This window comes from Mus caroli, unplaced genomic scaffold, assembly GCF_978045245.1.
Source record: "Mus caroli unplaced genomic scaffold, Mus_caroli_1 scaffold_10, whole genome shotgun sequence".
NCBI classification, from domain to species: Eukaryota; Metazoa; Chordata; class Mammalia; order Rodentia; family Muridae; genus Mus; species Mus caroli.
The window spans coordinates 58,851,919-58,872,423 of NW_028227265.1; the positions used below are offsets into that span (position 1 = coordinate 58,851,919).

A 20,505-nucleotide genomic window follows, 5' to 3' on the forward strand; every position below is an offset into this window, starting at 1 on the left:
CTGGAAAAAGCACACAAGTAGGCTTGCTTGAGGCTTGCTTTATTGTCTTTGGCAAGGGCTGAAGTACAATGGTTGGAGACATTGGGGGTAGAAGGGTCTGGTCACTTGATTTAAGCAGTGGACAGCTTTGGTGTCGGTGCCTGTGGGCGCCCATTGGCATCGCCGGTGCAGCCATTGGTGGCAGGTGTGGACTCTTTCTTGCAAGGCAGTGGGCTGGTGGCCACCACCTCTCCTGGCTTGATGCCTGGGCCTGGACGCTCCATCTTGTGCTCTAATAGCATGTGGTTCTGGGGCGGGAGCCCCACGCAAGCCCTGCAGGGGACAGTGCAGGCTCAGCAAGACCATCTTAAGGCTGTCTTTGCCCCGCCCCCCTGCCACCAGAGGCGCACCTGAAAATATTCTCGATACAGCTGCGCTGGCGGAAGAGGGCATTCACCACAGGGCTGCCCGGGGGCACAAGCGGTGCCTTAAACAGGAAGCTGAGCACCGACAGCACTGTGTGGAAGCCCTGAGGCTCGGGGTCCGAGTCTGTGCAGAAGCTCACGCGCTGACACAGCTCTGTGAGCAGCACGAGGTCCAGCATGATGGGCGCGGCCAGGAGCGAGTCCTAGATTGGGGATGGTGCAGGGTGTGACGGGGTCTGAAGGGTCATCGCCCACCCCGCCCACCACGCCTGGCGCCCACCACACCTCGCAGGTATTATGGAGCACCAAGGTGTTTGTCCCACCCAGCATCAGCTCGGAGGTGTACTCGTCCAAGGCACGCTTGCTGTCGCCAACATAGGGTACATATTTGATCACCACCTGCAGAGATTTAAAAAGTCACACAGCCCCAAACTGGCACCAAGCCCCTGCCCTCAGTGCCTGCCTGCAACCGGTTGCACGCACACAGTGGTCTGGCCCCTCTCCAGGCGCGTAGAGCACATGGTTGCTATGAACCATGTCGTCCACCACACTGCTCTTTGTCACCTCCTTGGAGCGGAACTGCAGAGGTGCAGACAGGTTCTGCCCATCGTTGTTGCCCAGGTGGTTATAGCTCACGATGGACATGGTCTGTGTGGTCAAAGAGACTGTGAATGCTCTGCAGTACCCTCACCCCGGCTTCCTCCCAGCACCCCATGAAGCCTGCAGGTACCTTGAGGCCAGAGCCGATGAGGAAGTCCACCAGGACAGACTTGACCTTAGTCTGCCCTGACTTGAAGTCATCACCACCTACAAACACATGGCGCTGTGAAGCCAGATCCAGGGCACCGGGCACCAGTGTGTTCTGTGGGGAACCATTGAGGAAGGCGCAGTCCTCCAGGATGCTGGCCACAGCAAAAAGTGTGGACGGTGACACCTCCAGGCCAAGCTGAGGGCAGAGAAGTCGTCGGCCAAGGATTCCTTTGGAACGGCATTGATCCCCAGGAATCTTGGGCGAATGCACACCTGGATAGTATGCAGCAAGTTTTCAGCTGTGTCATTGCGACCTGGGACCACCTCGCAGAAGCGCTCCGTATTGGCGGTCCACAGCACGATGACCTTATCCAATCCCGCTCTGGATCGGAAGTCTCTAATGTCCTTTCGGATTTGCTCCAACTGGGAAAGGAAGGAGGAAGAGTAGGTGGAGGTTGTCTTAAATTGTCCAGAGGCTTGGGCCCCGGGGTATAGGGATTATTGCCAAAGGGAGAGACCACGTGGCCATGTAACAGGTGACAGTAAGGCCTGGGAGTAGATCGAGGACCCCACCTGTTGGGCACGTGTGCCAGGGATGAGGTTGTCCGCACGTGCTGTCTGGTTGGCAGCGATGAACTCAGGAATGTAGACTGAGGGCCGCGGACGCAGGCTCTCCATGTGGGGCCACAGCTGTTCCTGCAGACCGCAGTCCAGGACCTGCGCGCGCCGCATGGCTTCGGCCAGATTCAGCGACGAGATATCCCAGCCTGGGTTGCAGGGACCCTTAACACGGGACCCATCCCGTACCCTGGGCCTCCCACACTTAACCCCATCCCGTCCCGAGGCTTTGCCCACCGTCAAACACCAGGTCGTTGGGGGCCACCATGGGTAGCAGCGCACTGAAAGGCACAAACACCTCCCGGCCGTTCTCATCCAGACCCAAGTTCACGGTGCCCGCCTGGGTCAACGATCCATAGTAGTTTGCCTCCTGGGGAGGGAGGGGGTGCGGCAAGCAGAGCAGGGTGTTGAGGGGCAGAGGGGTCCGGCTCGCTGAGACGCGCTAGTCCCACAAGCCACGCCTCTCCCCCAGTTCTGTATGCCCCCCCCCCGTGTTCTCCTGGTAGCCACGGCCCCCACCTTGCGACCTGTGCGCGTGGGCCAGGTCAGGCGCAGCCGATTGGCCAGAACAGCAGCAGTGAGCGTGGAGCCGTTGTTCCCGCCCCAGCCGACCAACATGACCCCGAGTCGGGGCACCTGCCGGGCGGTGCGGAAGGTGAAACGCGTAGCCCTGGGCTGCACCTATGGAAGAGTTGGGAGTGAGTCGCGGGACCTGGGGTTCCCAGTGTCCTCCGCCGCCCGCGCCCCGCGCGCACCCGCAGCACGCCGCCCTCGCGGCTGACGCGCGTTGTCCGGTACTCGTAGCGCGCCTCGATGGTTTCGGGACTGTAGACCACGTCCGGGCTATCCACGAGGATCTCGGCGGCGGGCTCCATCGTGGCGAGCTGTGGGCCAGAGCCAGTGAGCGCGGGATCACCGCCCGAAAGCCAACCTTACAGCCTAGGATAGGTTCGTACTTACCGGCCCAGAGTTGGATCAGACTGCGGCAGCGGACAGCGTGAGCCCTGGGGCTCGGGGGCAGCGAAGAAAAACCTCGATGCCACGCCTCGACCACGCCCCTGATGGGCGTGACTTGCGATCGGGGGTTCTGGGTGCTCTAAACCCAGGTAGCCGGAAGGAGTCTCAGGCGCGAGCGTCTTGCGCGTTACCTCGCTGCGCACCCTTGTACCACCAGGCAGCCAATGAGCGATGGCCACCGACAGGGAGGTGGGGCATGTCTGGTCTAGGGGCTTTTTGGGGGGGTCTCAGAGCTGCTCAGCTGTCTGTCTCGCCCGCTCCCAGTCCTCCAGCTGCGATCACTGGCCTGCATGGCCGTGCCCAGAGAAGGAGACAGGATAGCCAGGTCTACGCGGCCTCCCCCTGGGTAGGCACAATGATAAGGAACATGGGAACTCGGCAGGCAGGCGGGGGAGGTGCCCCTAGAACTTTCCAAAACAAGTGGCCTCCTCCTAGCGGAAACTTTCCACAGCTGGGGCTGTGCCAAAAAGGTGGATTGTCCGAAATGTCTGCACGAAAATAAGAGGGGGCCCGCTCTGTGGGTGTCAAGACTTTATTTGCCGTTGTTTTAGCTAACAAGAACCAACCCAACTGAACTCATCCCGGTGAAGAGACCCAGGCAGGGTTCCCAGAGGAGGGGACTGTTGCGGAGAGTTTTGATGTATGAAGGGGAGATTGTCAAGGGAGAACTACAGGCGGAACCCGCTGCACCCCCTAAAGTAAAGCTTCGGGGAGGGTCTCAGATGCAAGTGGGGCTGAGGTGCACCATGGGGAAATGGATTGTGCTTTAGATTGCTGCCCACTTTCTGTCCTCTTGTGGTGTGCCGCAGTAGAAATGGCAGATTGTTTAACTCTTTTAGGTAATGAAACTGTTTGGTGGCCAATATCGGTCATCTCAGCATTTGGGAGGCTGAGGCAGAAAGACTGCACCGGGACATTCATTTTGCAAGGGGCTCGGGGCTGGGAGCAAGGCCACGTCCCCAGAAAGGCCCTTCCCACGAGGACATCCTTGAGCAGGGTGGGGTTGGGGTAGCTGTAGCAGACTGCTCTGGTTGGGAGGTGCGTGGGGACAAGGGTTAGCCCTGGGCTCCGGGAAGGCGATGGAAGAGCATGGTCAAGCTGTTCCTAGGTGGTGAGTACACAGCGGCCCACAGGGTGCCTGACTCTCCTTCCGCCCCCTCAGTTGCCTTAGAACTCCTGTCAGAAGTCTGGCCAAGGCCTCAAGGGAGTCCGACTGACCCCAGCCCTCCCTCACAGGCTGCCTTTGACTTTTCCCTTTGAAAACAAACATGCTGCCTCTGATGCATGCCCAGCCTGTGCTTTCTGCTTGGAGCCAGGGGCTGATGGTGGCCATGCTCAGCCTCCATGGCCTCAGATGCTAGCTGGACTGACAGCTCTAAGAGACAGGTACTTCTCACTGGGGGTCTATTGTTTTTAAAAGGGTGTCAGTCTCAAGCAATCTTTCTGTCCCACCTAGTAGAGGGCAGCACCTTCACACCTGAAGGCCTTGGTGCTGCAGGAGAGCCCAGTCTGCCTATGCCCAGCACTGCCGTGCTCACACCTTGCCAAAGCACACGGGACTCTGGGTCAAGCTCTCACTTAGGGCTACCCCACCCCTACAGTGACATACTCAAACCACAGCGAGGTTAAATTCCATCAAATTTATTATAGACTTTGAAAGTTGGCGGTTCACCTGCTTTGTGTACAGAAGACAAACTCTAAGAAAGGACCTGGAGGCACCGCCTCTCTGTCAATTGTAACGTTTTGGCAAAAGTGAAGACTTTGTAAACACCAACTCCATGGCTCAAAGTAGACTTTCTCCACAGCACAGTTCAAAGGTGGGGAGAATACCAATAAGTTAGACCATGCTTAACCTGCCAGCCACCACCTGCAGCCCCAGAGTGTGGCCCTGCCTTTACCAAATCTCAGACAGACAACAAAATCTCAGACAACGAAACAACGCAAACATACCATCAGTTCAACCAATAGCCCTGGATGGAGTTCTCAGGGCAGGAGAGGGGTAACCTGGGGTCTACCCTGAGCCTTCGCAGTTGTAGCTGTCAGAGAAGTGCACCATGCAGAGCTTGGCCCTGCCCCCGAGAAGAAACCAACATCTACTGAAACATGAAGGTTTGGTTCCTCTAGGGTCTGGGGACTCTAGGGATCTCAAAAGAAAGCTAGGAGCTGACTGGGGGTGGGGGACTGTGCCAGGCAGGTGCCTCCAGGCAGCCAGGCTCTTTGGAAGCCACCCAAAGACATCTTCACCATTTAAAAAAATAGACATTCTTTCCCTGCCCTACAGCAGTGGCCCCCACCACCTCCCCAATGGCTTCCCTCTGAATGTGTGGAGACCCACTCATACCACATGTACACGCACACAGACACATGCACACCGATGGCCCCTTGGATTTGGATTTGGGGTATGAGACGAGGCACAGTAAGAAAGCAGCAATTGGGGGGCCTCAGGCCTGCGCCCTGGAGAAGGCAAGCAAGGTACCACCCTCAGCACCCCCCAAGTGGGACCCAGCAGGGAGGTGATCCCAGGACCCACAAATGGATGGAGGGACAGACAGAACCACACAGCCACAGTGTGACATGAAGGGCAGTGTGTTGGGGACTGAGGAGCACATGCTGCGGAGGCCGCTGCTAAGGGCTTTGGGCACAGCCAGCAAACTGCAGCAACCTTGTCCGCTGAGGATCTGAAGGCAGCAGGGTCTGGCACTCGCTGCTCACTCTCCCTGGGGCTTCTAACACTTGGAGGCGTGGGCCTTGGAGGAGGCACGGAGTAGAAAAGGTACAAAAATAGATGTCTCTGCGGCAGCTAAAGGGCCGAGTTCATATAAAACTAGGAAAGGCAGGCGGAGCCGTCAGGTCTGCCTGTCTGTGCTAGGGCCAGGCCTGAAGCTGCCGCTGGTCATACTCTGCGATGAGCCTCTTAATGTGCGCCAGCTTGCGGTGAAGGTACTCGCAGCGTCGCTTCTCGCAGCTGTAGTTGGTGTTGGTCTATGAGGGACAAAGGGGCAGGTGAGACACACCCACCCGAGCCAAGCAGTCTTCCTCTCAGCACCCGCCCTGCCTCACCTACCTTTTTGATTTTCCTGTATTCCTGAAGAATCTGCCCACGGGTTGTCTGGGGGAAAACGCCAAGAATTAATGATGTCCCACTTGAGGAAGCCCCAAGTGCCAGCCCTCTCCGGAAGTGAGCAGCTAGATGGGCAGAATATAGCCATAGGAAGCAGGTAGCCTTCCTGTAATTTTTTTTTCTTTTTCTTTTTTTTTTTTTTTTTTTTTCTTTTCAAGACAGGATTTCTCTGTGTAGCCCTGGCTGTCTTGAACTCACTTTGTAGACCAGGCTGGCCTTGAACTCAGAAATCTGCCTGCCTCTGCCTCCCACGTGCTGAGATTAAAGGTGTGCGCCACCACGCCCAGCACCTTCCTGTAATTCTTCTGGCCTGTCTATTGCACCAGGGTAGCAGGGAGACACGATGAGGGAAGACACACTGAAGCAGCCACACAGGGAAAGGGAAATGGCCACCCCAGAAGCCTGTGTGCTACAAGGTGCCCCACTGCAGGGAGGGACTCATGGGCAAACCCTGACCATGACTTGCTGCCAGCTTCGAGTGGCATGCAGTACCTCGTACTCGTCAGAGCCCTGGCTCAGCTGTTTGAGCTGTGCGTCGAGCTGTGTGAACCTTCGGGTGATCTGCTCGATCCGCGCGTGCAGACTCCGGTACTCGCTGTACTCAGCATTGAAGTCATTCTTGTAGCTCTGACGCTGCTCTGACGATGAGATGGCCGGGTATTTCCTGAACAATAAGAAGGGTTGCAGGGGCTCAGGGGTCATAGTGGGTGGCAGTACCTGGCTCAGGTAGGGTCTAGATGGGCCTGGAATGGGGCAAAGCCTAGGTAAGACACTCACAGCAAATAGTCCGGGGTCTCTGATGAGGATGTGGGTTCATTGTCACAGGCTCCATTCAGACCTGCAGAGCAATGCATTCTTATTCCAGGGCCAGTGCTTGTGGGTGAAAGCCATGCTGGGTGGCCACACGTCGGCACCAGCAGTAGACCATGCACCAAGACCAGCTGGTTACAATGAGAAGGCACTATCCAGCCCGCAGCCACACAGTCCAGTTATGCTGTCTCCAAGGGCCCTCCTGGCAGGCCCAAAGAACTCGCCCAGTGTCTGGCTGTGTGGGGCATCAGCACTGGGCTGGACACAAACCCCAGCTACCCAGACAAAGGGCAGATGGTGAAACCTCTGGTGACAGATAGATTGTAGACCTTGCTAGCACTACTTTTTTTGTTTTTGTTTTTTTTGAGACAGGGTTTCTCTGTGTAGCCCTAGCTGTCCTTGAACTCAGAAATCCGCCTGCCTCTGCCTCTCAAGTGCTGAGATTAAAGGCGTGCACCACCACTGCCTGGCTGGCACTGCTCTTCACTTGAGTCCCCAGTCAGATCCTACTGTCCTTTGCATGGCACACACTGCAGGAGGGCTCCTCCACATGACCTCCCTGACCAAACCTAGCACTAGGAATAGATGGAGCATAAGAAGGTCAAGCAAGGTACAAGGCAGGTCTGGGCTGGGGCTGCCGGCCAGGTAGAGTGCCACTTTCCAGTCATTTAACCCATTTATTTGGCTCTCTGAAACAGTCTCACTCTGAGCCTGGCCTACCTGTATCTCTATGCCGGTACTTGCTGTTTCCCTCAGTCGTAGCTTTGAGGTCCTCACACACCCTGTCCCCAATCAAATCCTCTCAGCCTAACCCACTCCTGCTTCAGGGCCCCACCTCACAATGTCAAGTCTACAAGCTGTTGGCTCAGTGGCAGGTGTTCACGGAGTATGAGGCCTGGGGCCTGTCACCGGCAATGCAAAAAACTAAACACCAACACCAAAGGCTGGGAAACTGCACCCTGGAGCTGATCCAGCTAAGATGGTTCCACAGGTGTGGAGTGGGGTAGGGGTCAGGACTATGCTGAGGAGCCACTGAGCATGAGCAGATCATCCTATGGGCTGGGCCTGGATGGAAGGAAGAGAGTGTCCTGTGTGGCCCAAACATCCTGCCTAAAAATGTGGGGACCAGGTGGCCAAGGACCAGTTCTGACACAGGGAACCCATCTGTGTCTGGGATCTGTCACAGAGGTGTGCTGTGTCTCTGATCTGTCACATTCAGGGGTGCATGCTATTCCTGGGATCTGTCATTGAGCTGACTAGCTGGGGTAAGGCTGTGTAACTGTGTGTTCCTGTGTGCTCTTATGTGTTCCTAAGACCCTCTAAAGTGTTCTCTGTCAGACAAAGCCCTCCTAGCAGGTTTGTGGTAGCTAAACCTCTTGCAGAGAGCACCGGGCAGGTGTGGCAGCAGAGCCCACAGTGGCCCCACCAGCCCCTGAAGGTCTTACAGCCACCTCAGCCACATGCAGCCACCTCTTGCACTAAGCAACTTCTAAGTGACTGTGGGTGCCAGGAGCACATCTAGTCATGGGTGTTGAGATGGCTTGTATATATAAGACTTGCCTTGGTCATGGTGTCTGTTCACAGCAGTAAAACCCTAACTAAGACAGAAGTTGGTGTCAGGGACTGGGGTATTGCTGAGATAGGCCTGACCATACTTTTGTTTGGAAAAATGTAGGTTTGGGGATTTTAGATCTGGAAAGCAGTGGAATGTTTTAAATGGGGCTTAATGGGCCATCCTAGTAGGGATATGGAAGATTTTGTTGCTAAGAGTAATTTGAACTGTGCAGACCTGGTCCAAGAGGTTTCAGAAGAAAAAAATTTCAGTATGTGGCATAGAGATTGTTTTTGTGGTATTTTGGTGAAGGATGTGGCTGCTTTTGCCCTTGTGTGAAGAGTTTGCCTGAGGCAAAGAGATTTATGTTAATTGCATTGACAAACGAAGTCTCAGAAACACCCAGTGTAGACTGAGTTCTCTGGTTAAGACTCTTTTTTTTTTTAAATTTTGGTTTTTCGAGACAGGGTTTTTCTGTGTAGCCTTGGCTGTTCTGGAACTCACTTTGTAGACCAGGCTGGCCTCAAACTCAGAAATCTGCCTGCCTCTGCCTCCCAAGTGCTGGGATTAAGGCGTGCGCCACCACGCCTGGCTTAAGTCTCTTGAAGAGCATTTTGAACAAGTGTAGCAAGCTTAGAAAGGAGAAATATAAGACATATGGTTTGAGTATTAAGGGGGCATGAGGAAGTGAAATGCAGTGAATCCTGTGTTCTAGGAGATAGCAGATTAAGGGAGTAGGACTTTGGGGTAAGATACTACAAAGCTAAATTTAGATCCAAGCATGGTGGTACACACCTTTAATTCCAGGAGACAGGCATGCAGATCTCTGCATTCAAGGTCAATCTACAGAGCTAGATCCAGGACAGCTAATCTTAGGCAGTGAAGAAGTTGGAAAACAGAAAGCTGGTGATAATGTGATAGAAGGGGGCCATGTTCTAGCTCCTGCAAGCAGCAGAACTCAACAGCAGCTTTGGCCACGCGGCTCTGGCTTTAGAGACAAGAATAGAAGGGACTACTGGAATAGTTGATGCTGCTTAGCTTGAACTAAGAAATTAGTGGTGATTAATAAGACACCAGCATTACTGAGGTAAAATCTTCTGGCAAGTGTTCTGTAAGAGCACAAAGAAGCTGTGTTCCAGAGCGAGCCAAGGTTGTACCTTGTGCTGCAGCTATACTTGGTAATGTGTAAGGATCGCCTAGGTGGTACTGGTTCTGAAGGCATAAAGGGATTATGAAGAGCAGCTGAGGCTGAAATGCAGCCTCAGTTGCAGTTGACAGCCCAGGACTAAAGGGGTCAATGCAAAGGATTTGAAGCTTGGTACCACAAGGAGAACCTATGAGAAGCTACTGGTGAAGCCTAGGTGCAGCGGAAGACCCCAGTGTACTGGAGATCCAGCAGTTGAGTGGATCAACCTGAGTTTAGAGTGCTACAGAGGGAAGAGCTGGAGAAGTGACACCAGCCCTTTGGAGGAGTCCAGATCATGTGTGGATCCCAGACATTGAAACAAGCTGTAACACTGATGCTGCCTTGGAGAGCCCAAGATTTTCGAGATGCCAGAGCCGTGGGCTATCTGCTGAGGAAAACTGCTAACAGGGAGTGAGACCAGCCCAGGAAAAGAAGTTTGTTGCAGTCAACAAAGATGAAAACGAGTTGGAGATCTGAAGACCGCTTTGACATCAGACATGGAGATGCAGAGTTTGGAGTTTGTCCAGCTGGTTTCCTGTCTTGATTCGGGGATTACAGTTATGTGATTGGATGGAGCTCAGAAGAGACTTTGAACTTTGAACTTTTCTTGTTAAAAAGATTTATTTTACATATGTGAGTATACTGTCACTGTCTTCAGACATATCAGAAGAGGGCATCAGATCCCATTATAGATGGTTGTGAGCCATCATGTTGCTGGGAATTGAACTCAGGACCTCTGGAAGAGCAGTCAGTGCTCTTAACCACTGAGCCACCTCTCCAGCTTGACTTTTAACATTGTTGAGACTGCTATAGACTATTGGGACTTTTGAAGTTGGACTAAATGTACTTTTTTATTATGCTATGTTTAGGAATGGCCCCCATAGACTCATGTATTTGAATATGCCTATGGGGGCCTGGGAGTGGAATGTGATGGTTCTTATATGCTTGGCCTTGGTGAGTGGGCTTAAGACCGTCATCCTAGCCGGGCGTGGTGGCGTACGCCTTTAATCCCAGCACTTGGGAGGCAGAGGCAGGCGAATTTCTGAGTTCGAGGCCTACAAAGTGAGTTCCAGGACAGCCAGGGCTACACAGAGCAACCCTCAAAAAAAAAAAAAAAAAAAAAAACCAGACCCTCATCCTAGCTGCTAGGAAGTCAGTATTCTGCTAGTAGCCTTCAGATGAAGATGTAGAACTCTCAGTTCCTTCTGCACCATGCCTGCCTAGATGCTGCCATGTTCCTGCATTAAATATAATAGACTGAACCTCTGAACCTGTAAGCCAGCCTCAATTAAATACTGTCCTTTTTAAGAGTTGTCTTGGTCATGGCGTCTGTTCACAGCAGTAACATCCTAACTAAGACAGGTGTCAAGAGATTAGGACTGAAGGGCATAGCAAGCACAGGACTGCGACACCAGATCCATGCTCTCACTATACTATGGACAGAGGATTGCTCTCAATGCCTTCTGATCACAGGGTACCTCACACGTCTTGCTGTGTGAGGAGCCACAGAGATAGATGTCTCATTTCTCAGTGTCCTCCGGTCCCAGAAACCTTTGCTCCCTGGGCTCAGTGTACCTACCTGTGCCTTGGCCTGGATATATCCCTGCATACAGCTGTTCTCTTTACTCTCCCTCTACCTCTCTGGCTCAGGGCATCTCAGTACTCCCTGAAAGCGTTGCATTCCATTAACCTGTCTGAGTGTTTCAGCTCCTAGCCCCAAGCACTGAGTAGTAGGCTGGTGGCCCCAAGTCCTGACCCCAGTAGTGGTCTCATATCCCACATATCAGAGGAGACAACCAAGTGGCACTGACCTGGGGCATCTGGCGGTAGTGCAGGGGCAGTAGGTGCATCAGGCTGTGGGGCGGGGGGCCTTTCTTCAGGGGGCCGCTCCTTGTCTTTGTGCTTCTTGGACTTCTTCTTGGGTCGGCTATGGGTGTGTGAGGAGCTAGTAGGTTGCTCAGCCTGAGGAAAGTCCGTCAGTAGGAGAAGACCAAGATGGGGTGCTGGAGCTGGGGTGGCCTCCTGGTGCGTGTAGTCCTGGGTACTGTGACCTAGGTCACTACTGACATCAGCTAGTGGGTCGTGGGTCCGTGGGGGCTCCAGCCGTGGGGGCAGATGGCTAGAGCTGAGGATGTCTGATGGGGTGGGTCCTGGAGCAGGCAGCAGTGTCTCATGGCCATTGGGGGCACCCAGTTTGCCATTGAGGGTGGGTTGTGCTCGCTGTGTGAAATGTGAGATTCGGGGCTTCTTGCTGGCCAGGGGGTCAATGAAGTCTGTAGGCCGTTTCTGAAAAGCCATGGGGACTAGGCTGAGCAGAGAAGTTATGTGGGAACTAGTAACCACCTGCAGGGCCTGCTGTGGCCACACAGGGGCGCCGGCACACAGAGCTGGCCACACATACAAGAGAAGCAACACCCAGAGAAGAAAAGACTGCCCTGACTGGGCAGTGAAGGTGCCTGAGGCACATGCCCACCCAGAAAGACACTCCCAGCTCCAAAGACAGCAAGTCCCCCCAAAGAGTGTGGCTCAGGCAGTGGACACTGGCTACAAAGGGCTGTGGTGCACCAGTGAGGACCCCACACTCAACCACCCCCCAGGCAAGTACCTGAGAGGGTGAGGCAGAGCGCCCGTGCTCTCGAGGTGGGCTGGAGTCTGTAGTGGCATTCTGTGGCTGACACAGCTTCCTGCAGAGGAGTGGTAGAGGCACCATGGTGGCACTGCCACTGTGCCTCGGGACTATGTCTGCACAGAGAGGGCCAGGTTCTCAGAACCCAAGCTGTGTTGTGCACAGGGCAGCTGCTAAGCAGAGCCCATGTGGTGCTCAGGGAGGACTTCCACTCTGCCATGCTGAGGCACAGGCAGTTAGTGCCTGGGCTTGCCAATGAGAGGGAGAATTGCAGGTCAAATATGAACACATACTTTGCCTACAGCACATCAGGACCTCACCAGCACAAGGCCATTCTGTGTGTCAGTGGTGACCTTGTGTGTTGTCCCTTCCTCCCACCCTGATCTGGCCCCGAGTACCCAATGGTTCATCACTCATAATGGGGCATGGCATCAGTGGTGGTAACTAGCCCAGGCATGCTGGTCCTGTACACCCGTGCTTATGGAGCAGTGACAGGCCTTATGTGGACACCTCCAGCACTTGGGTGTAGGTGACCCTGACAATGGGCACACACTTGTCAGCCCAGCACTACTGAAGATGGGCAGGAGTTAAGGCCTGTACTGTCTCTGTAAGACAAGACACTGACCCCCCCAAAAAAGAAGCCAGGCATGGTGACACACACCTTTAATCCTAGTACTCAGGAGGCAGAGGCAGGTTGATCTCTGAGTTAGAGGCTAGCCTGGCTAACAAAATGAGTTCTAGGACAGCCAGGGCTACACAAAGAAACCCTATCAGGGACTGTCAGGGAAAAAGAAAGAGAAAAGCAAGTAAGCTGGCTGTAGTGCCCAGGAGCGTGTGCCAGGCAGTGAGCGCCTGGGCTCTTGCCATCATGTGCCCTCTCTGCCTCCAAGCATGTGGAACCCCCAGGCTCCGGCCTAGGCACAGGTTGGAGATGAGCCCAGAATGCGGTGGTGCCAACTGAACTTGAGGTATCGATAGCAATCTCTCAGCGAGCAGCTCTGCTCACAGGACCAGCACCCAGGGGGAGTAGGCAATTACTGTGCTGCTCTCTTGGGAGTCTACCTCACACTCTGTGGACACCAGAGGCTCGTGGGAAGTCATGGGGACATGGACAGGACACCCTGGCACAGAGGAGCTGCACAGTTGGCTGAGGACAGCCATAACTGTGAGTCGTCTGGCAGGCTGAGGCCAGTGCGTGCCTTACCGCGTGAGCATGCGCTTCAGCAGCTGCCGGTCCCCCTCAGAGTAGCCGGGCCAGTCCTTCTGCAGGCTTTTGTACATGCAGTCCTGCAGCGTGCACGTGCCATCCTTGGGGTTCACACTGGCCACCTGCAACACATCCAGTTCTCACTGACTGTCACCGCTTGCTGAGGCAGCAGGGGTGGGGGTGGGGGTGTGAGTGCTTGGGAAGCACAGGGTGGTGGTAGCTCTGGACCCATGTCACACCACCTAGGGTCCCCTGCGCATGAGCTGCTGCAGGCCCAGACAGTCTTGATGAGGCACAGGATGTCATCCATATGCCCACAGCCCCCACAAACCCCACCCTTTCAGGCGGTGGCCACTAGCCAGTCCTCTCTCCCTGCCACAACTATTTCATCTCAGGCTTTCTCTCAGGCTCAAAGAATCTGATGAGAGGCCTTGAAGGGACCAAGGCTACATCTGTGCTGGCCTTGTTAGGTGCCAGAGTGCAATATATGCACATATCGGCCACTCAACCATGCCAAGTCCACAACCTGTAAGAACTGAGAGGAGCCAGGCAGTGGTGGCACACACCTTTAATCCCAGCACTTGGGAGGCAGAGGCAGGTGGATTTCTGAGTTCAAGGCCAGCCTGGTCTACACAGTGAGTTCCAGGATAGCCGGGGCTATACAGAGAAACCCTGTCTTGAAACAAAACAAAACAAAAGATCTGAGAGGAATGAGTTATATATTTAATGGGCTTTGAAGACATGGCCTTGCCTTATAGCTCAGGCTAACCTTGGACTCAGAATTTCTTGTCTGAGGATGCTGGGACCACAGGTATGCCAGCATGCCAAGCTGGCAGCAGAGTCTCTTCCTGACTGAGCACTAAGATTTAAATGGTGTGCTGTCATGCCTTTCACTCACGGATACTCCAAGCAGGAATACTCATTCCCATAGGCAGGATCCTCCACGATGGTATGTGGAGCTGACCACTGACCAGCACTACCTAAGGCATCCCACCCTTGAGCAGGCTTTTGGCTCCCCTGATGCATCCAACACCCTGGGCCACCCTGCCTATACTAAAGGCATAGTCTTGAAAGGCTATGGCTCCTCCCTACAGATGCTCAGGGACTCTGATGACCTGAGGAGACTGCAAAAGACCTGACCAGGTCGTGACCCCTGCCCAAGATAGGCCCATTTTCAAAACCTGTGGGGTACTGCTGCCCCTCACAAGATGCATCACACACTCAAGAGTACCAGGTTGTCAAGGTCAGACCTGGCATGGCTGATGAGAGGCCCTGGGAGCTGCATAGAGCCTCAGATGCCTCTGGCTCCATTGTATACTGCATGCATGTACTCCATGGCCTGAGGCAGAGGCTGACCATGGTCTCTCCTGATTCCAGAGCTTTCTCTGAGACTTGATATTATGTTGTCACAAGAGCACAGGGGCCAGGCCACCCCAATCCACCTCTATACTGTCCCCAAAGCCTGGCTGGCGCTGACATTTTATTTATTTTTGAGACAGGGTTTCCCTGAGTAGCTCTGGCTGTTCTGGAACTCACTAGGTAGACAGGCTGGCCTTGAACTCAAGAGATCCAGCTGCCTCTGTCTTCCAAGGGCTGAGATTAAAGGTATGGACCACCACTATCACCATGCATGTATGCCTGTAAGAGCAGCCAGTGCTCCTAACCACTGAGCCATCTCTCTAGCCCTTGAATTTGTCAATTATTATGGTGGGGAATGTTGTGACTGAACTCAGGTCACCAGACAGCAAGTTCCTTTTGCACTGAGCAAGCTCACCACCCCTTAGCCAGGGCATGAAGTCAGCATGAGAGTTCACTTTTCAGAGTCCCAAGATGTTTCCAGTGTGGAAAGATCAGGAAGACATAGCCCAGAGGTGCCAGGCTGACCTCATGAACAGTGCAGGGCTAACAGTCAGCCAGACATGAGCTCTTAGCGAGTCTCCAGGTAATGGCCACCGGCAGTTTGTGCACATATAGGTCTGCAGGTATCACTTGTCATGGATCCAGTTGGTGTGTATGTGGGGCGGGGGGAAGCACTGAAGACCTTATGAGGACAGGCCTGAGACTGCCATGAAGCTAGAGAGCCTGCTTGCACAGCACGAGGTCAGGCTGGTCTGTACCCACCTGCTGCAGCAGGCTGTCCAGGGTGTCCTTGTCTGCCTGTGTCAGCCCATCCTTCTGCAACCGCAGCAGCAGCTCAGCCTTCCTGTAAGGCCTCAGGGCCAGGAGGTGTAGCACCCGATCTCGGAAGGGCCTCTGTACCACACTGCTGGCTCCACTCCCACTGCTCTTTCTGATGGCACTTGCCAGGTTAATGGGGGTAGCACGCTTCCGGGAGGGTACTGCATCAGCTGCCCCCGGCGCTGGCTTCCGAAACTGAACCTTTTTCCCTGAAATGAGAGCCTGGTTCATGGCACAGGAAGCAACCACATACCATGCCATAAGAACAGCATCAGTGGTCCACAGTATAGCAAAGTAAGCACTAGGCAACAGGAGAGAGGTGGGGAGAGACTAAGAAACTGTGTGAATGTGGGCATTTGCCACAGCCCACAGGCAGAAGGCACTGGAGGTTGACACAGTCCCAGGCAGGGCCTGAGCAATATGGAACACCAACCAGCACAGGATATGTGGACCCCTGCATGTGAAATCAGAACCCTCACTTGAAACATAGGTGCCCTCAGGCAGTGCCCCACAGCCCTGGCTATTGCAACTTTAGAGGTAGCATGAGTCACAGTGTCTGGGCTGCCCTAGTGGCTGCAGTAGAGACCTGGGTGTCTCTGGCTGAGCCAGTCTCACCCAGTGCTTTGTGGCAGCTGTAGTTATCAGGAGGCCATTTTGTACAGCTGTTCAGGACAGAGCAAGCTGGGAGCCTGGAGGCCTTGGGCCAGGAGGATTCCCTCTAGTATTAACACTTCCCTTCACACCTGGGTCAGAATGATGTGCCTGGCTTCAGGTCATAGGGTGAGCTGGGGCCAATGAGACACTCTGAATTGGGGTGAGTACATCCAAGGCTAGGAAGGTGGTTTGAGATAGGTCTCTTTATATAGCCCAGGCTATCTTGATTTACCATCCTCCTGCCTCAGCCCCTTGGATGCTGAGACAACAGATGTGCCTATAATTATATTCAAGAGTCTTAGAGGTACCGAACAAGGTTGACAAAATGAGGTTGCTAACCACAGATTCACTCATATGTGTGCACACCCCATTTGGCCTTGAGGAGAAGGCTTCTGTCACCAGGCCCCAACACCAGTGCCAAAGCAGTGCCTGTGATAAGGTCTAGCCATGTTCTAACTGCTCAAGTCCTACCCAGAGCTGCCAGAGCAATGTGAAATTCCCACTCTTTATTTTATATGTATGATTATTTTGCGTGTTTGTTATGTCTGTGCACATGTGTGCAATGGCCAAGGAGGGCACTGGACCTCCTGGAACTGGAGTTACAGTTGTGAGCGGCCACTTGGGTATCTCCAACCAAACTTGGGTCCTCTGCTGAGCCATCTCTCCAGCCCCTACTTCCCACCCTCCAGAGTCTCAGTGGACCAGGCTGGCCTCAAACTCATTACATAAGCTAAAGTGGACAGGGAAAGACCAGAAGGCCTTAACCCTACAAAGAAATATAGGAACCTGAGAACTGCTGAGCTCCTGAGAAATAGTCCTCCACAGGGCAACCACTCAATGCACAGTGGTCAGCCTTGAACACATGGTAAGGGGGCTTGGTGAGATGGCTCAGTGGGTAAGAGCACCCGACTGCTCCTCCAAAGGTCCAGAGTTCAAATCCCAGCAACCACATGGTGGCTAACAACCATCTGTAATGAGATCTGGCGCCCTCTTCTGGAGTGTCTGAAGACAGCTACAGTGTACTCACATATAATAAATAAATAAATCTTTAAAAAAAAAAAAAAAGGAAAACATGGTAAGAAGAGGCAAGCAGGCAGATCGCTGGGAGTTCCAGGACGGCTACAGAGAGAGAAACCCTGTCTAAAAAAAAAAAAGGAAGGAAGGAAGGAAGGAAGGAAGAAAAAAAGAAAGAAAGAGAGAGAGAGAGAGAGAGAGAGAGAGAGAGAGAGGGTGGGGAGGGAGAGAGGGAGAATATACACACATATACACACTATCAAAAGAAATTTAAAAACCTCATAAAGATAAGACAGGCCCGTTTCCTTCCCTGGGAACACTTGATTGATGGATTGACCCCATGTCACCAGTGTTCACTCACCTTCTAGTCTGCAGTTGTGGCCACAGTGGCCTATGAAGGAATAGCTGGGAAGAGCTGGAGAACAACTAAGTGGGGCCTTGACCTACCCATACCTCTGTACCTCTCTGACGAAGATCAGCAAGGTCAAGAGCTACGAGAGGGTGGCTCACCCAGGGCTCTGTCTCACTTGGGGCTCCCATGGCACCTTTAGCCACAGCCCCCAGCATCCCGCCCTTCGAGGCTGGACAGATATCCCCTGCCTAGGGAGCACGTGCTCAAGCTTCTGCTCCAGCTACCTCTGCTCCAGCATGCTGCTTGCCACTCACCCATGTATCGGCCTCCAGCCTTAATGACGATGGCACTTCGGCTCCGAGTCTCCTCCTCTGCCTGTGCCATGCTCTGTCGTGCTTTCTGGTAGGAGTCATCAGTCGCACACACTGTGACCTTGTCCTGGATGCTGCCCAGGCAGTCCAGGTGTACATCCCCATGGCTGTAAAACAAGAGGAAGTTTTGCCATTAGGGTGTCACTTGAGCCACCCATGCCAACCTACAACACCGGAAGAGAGGCAGCAGTTTAGCTGTGGTAGTTTTGGGGTCCCTGGGGGCCTGAGGGCAGGTAGCCTTACCTGGATACATATTGTTGGATGCAATCAAAGCTGCCCTGAGGGCTGTCGCGGCCAATATTGGAGAGGTAGAAGGAGAAGGCCCGCACCTCCTCTGGGCAGTCAGGCTGGGGTATAGAGATGTGCTGTAGGGAGAGAGGTGTCACTGCGGTCCTTGGCATGGGGAAGCTTCAGTACAAGCCACATTCACAGATGCCATGCACTGGTTACAACATGCAACCTGCATAGTAGGGATACATGGGCACTTTCCTCTTTGGCACATTCTGGCATAAAAGGACAAGATGGTCACTTAAGCAATAAAAGAGCTCAGCCCAGCCACTGGGCTCTGGAGACACCATTATTTGGGGCTATATGCCACTCAGGCTTTCCGCCTGGCCAGTGGACCTGCACTGGAACATTTGGAACATCCATGAAGGTAAAGCTCATACAGCAGCAACAGCAGCCATCAGGACAGCTTGCAGCCTTTCTAGCATGCCTACAGACACAGTACACCCCACCCTATATCTGCACAGCTTCCATACCAAATGGGAAAGGTCCCCACCACCTATGTCTACCTTAATGCAAATGCATGTGGCGCATATGTGTGTGTAGCTTAAATGTGTTTGTCTTTTGAGACAGGGTCCCTAGCCTACCCTGAACTCAATTCAACAATATGGCCTAGGTTAACCTTGAACTCCTGTTTGTCCTGAGTCTGCTTCTTCAGGGTTGGGATGACACATGTGTACCACACCTGGTTTGCTTGGCACTGGGGATGGAGCTCAGAGATCTCAGGAATGCTGCAAGACAAGTGTCTACCTACTGAACCCAACTTCAGCCCCGGATGCTTTCATCAGCTTTAGAAAGGGACAGAGTGGTCTGCACCGGGTCTGCACCCAGCATCTAATAAGTCAGACCCCAGCCTGCCTCTCAAACCTCACCCAGGAGTAAGGTTTACACACACACCAATCAGAAGCACATAGCCTCATATGTGCATGCATAACACAGACATATGCACACACACATACACACACTGCAGCCTGCAAGAAGCCATGAAGGCAATGCCATTCAGACTCATTCTACCTGCTAAGGTCCTGACTGTCCTTCCAGGTATGGCTTTAGCACTTGGCTGGACTAAATGGCATCAGGAAGCAGGCACCTGGCTGTGGGTGCAGGAACTGCAAGGGGTTTCTGAGTATGCCCAGCATGTGGAGCCTCCATGCCATCTGACTCTGGCATATATTTCAGGCTTGGATTGGAGTTGACACTCCCTTGGCACAAGCCCTGAGATACATGTGGCTACTGTCACACCTAGTGACAGTTAGACTCCTTGCTAATGTCCTGATCTGGGTGGACCCCTGGGCTCTGCAAAAGATCTCACCCAGGCTCAGGCAGGGCACCGTGTACCACTCAGTGTTGGGGGCTTTGACTGAGGCTTAGAAAGGTAGCTTTGTACCGCTAGGGACAAGGTGCATACAGGGTGCTGATGCCGTATCATCTAGGCCACAGTGGAGGTGACAGCTGGGGGAGCTACTCAGGGCCAGGGTTCAAAGGGAGCAGGATTTGCCATGGTCAATGTTTCAGTTGCCCAGTGGGTAGTGGCAGCATAACCTGATGGTGTGGCTCAGGGCCTGCTCATGTCTAGGATGGCAGGCAATGCAGTTGCCACTTGTAGGTAGGGTTCCAGTTGTCCTGTGGATTGCTGCCAGCCCCAGTGACAGCTTGGCTCTAGGTTGTCTGAGGAGTGTGGGTGGTCTGAGGACCCAGGCCTGGGGGCCACCCTGCTGCTCTGGGGTGTGGTTACCAGGGTCACTGGCCTCACGTAGAGCCCTTTTAGCTTTCACTGTAATCCTGGTTCAAGATGACCTGTGGGAAGGGAAGGGGTCTTTCATGGGAACTAAGGTGGGGCAGGTAACAGTTGAGAAGTATTTTAAGCAGTATTTCTCAGTTTAAAACAAGAAGCAGTAAGGCTGGGCACATGGCTCAGAAGGTGAGAGCACTCACTGCTCTTACAGAGCATCCAAGTTCATTCAGTTCTAAGCACCTATATGGCAGCTCACATGTGCCTGTACCTCCAGGTCCAGAGGATCCAACACCCTTTTCTGGACCCTGAACTTGTGAACAACCACCTCTCCCAAGATATATACTCACAATTAAAAATAAGAAATAAACTAGGGGGTGGTGGTAAACATCTTTAATCCCACCACTGCAGAGACAAAGGCTAGAGGATCTCTGTTGAGTTTGAGGCCAGTCTGGTGTATTGAGTTCCAGGACAGCCAGGACTGCACAGAGGAACCCTGTCTCAACAACAATAACTAAAACAAAACAAAACAAAGCAAAACACAACACACACACACACACACACACAAAACAAAGCAAAACACAACACACACACATACACACACACACTCTCTTTAGGGTTGGAGAGA

General features: G+C 53.5%; 2 protein-coding genes across 2 annotated transcripts in view; both read right to left on the reverse strand.

Annotated features, from left to right (window-relative positions):
* Window positions 1–23: 23 nt before the first annotated feature.
* Window positions 24–2,917, reverse strand: Isyna1 (inositol-3-phosphate synthase 1). The gene is made up of 11 exons (XM_021170042.3): window positions 2,733–2,917; window positions 2,528–2,656; window positions 2,292–2,453; window positions 2,010–2,142; window positions 1,728–1,921; window positions 1,428–1,577; window positions 1,135–1,350; window positions 888–1,052; window positions 690–803; window positions 390–607; window positions 24–312 (listed from the first exon to the last, which is right to left on the reverse strand). The coding sequence occupies exons 2-11, from the start codon at window positions 2,645–2,647 to the stop codon at window positions 111–113; spliced, it is 1,674 nt and encodes a 557-aa protein (XP_021025701.1). The 5' UTR covers window positions 2,648–2,656; window positions 2,733–2,917; the 3' UTR covers window positions 24–110.
* A 1,497-nt stretch (window positions 2,918–4,414) lies between these two features.
* The window catches only part of Ell (elongation factor for RNA polymerase II), a 53,800-nt gene continuing 37,709 nt past the window's right edge, over window positions 4,415–20,505 (reverse strand). The window contains exons 3-12 of the mRNA XM_021169735.2: window positions 18,104–18,225; window positions 17,804–17,967; window positions 15,413–15,678; window positions 13,289–13,413; window positions 12,064–12,142; window positions 11,270–11,744; window positions 6,688–6,748; window positions 6,403–6,574; window positions 5,854–5,898; window positions 4,415–5,771 (exon numbers count right to left, since the gene is read on the reverse strand). Coding sequence (XP_021025394.1) covers window positions 5,655–5,771; window positions 5,854–5,898; window positions 6,403–6,574; window positions 6,688–6,748; window positions 11,270–11,744; window positions 12,064–12,142; window positions 13,289–13,413; window positions 15,413–15,678; window positions 17,804–17,967; window positions 18,104–18,225 — 1,626 coding nt within the window. The 3' untranslated portion in view covers window positions 4,415–5,654. The remainder of the gene's footprint in view (window positions 5,772–5,853; window positions 5,899–6,402; window positions 6,575–6,687; window positions 6,749–11,269; window positions 11,745–12,063; window positions 12,143–13,288; window positions 13,414–15,412; window positions 15,679–17,803; window positions 17,968–18,103; window positions 18,226–20,505) is intronic.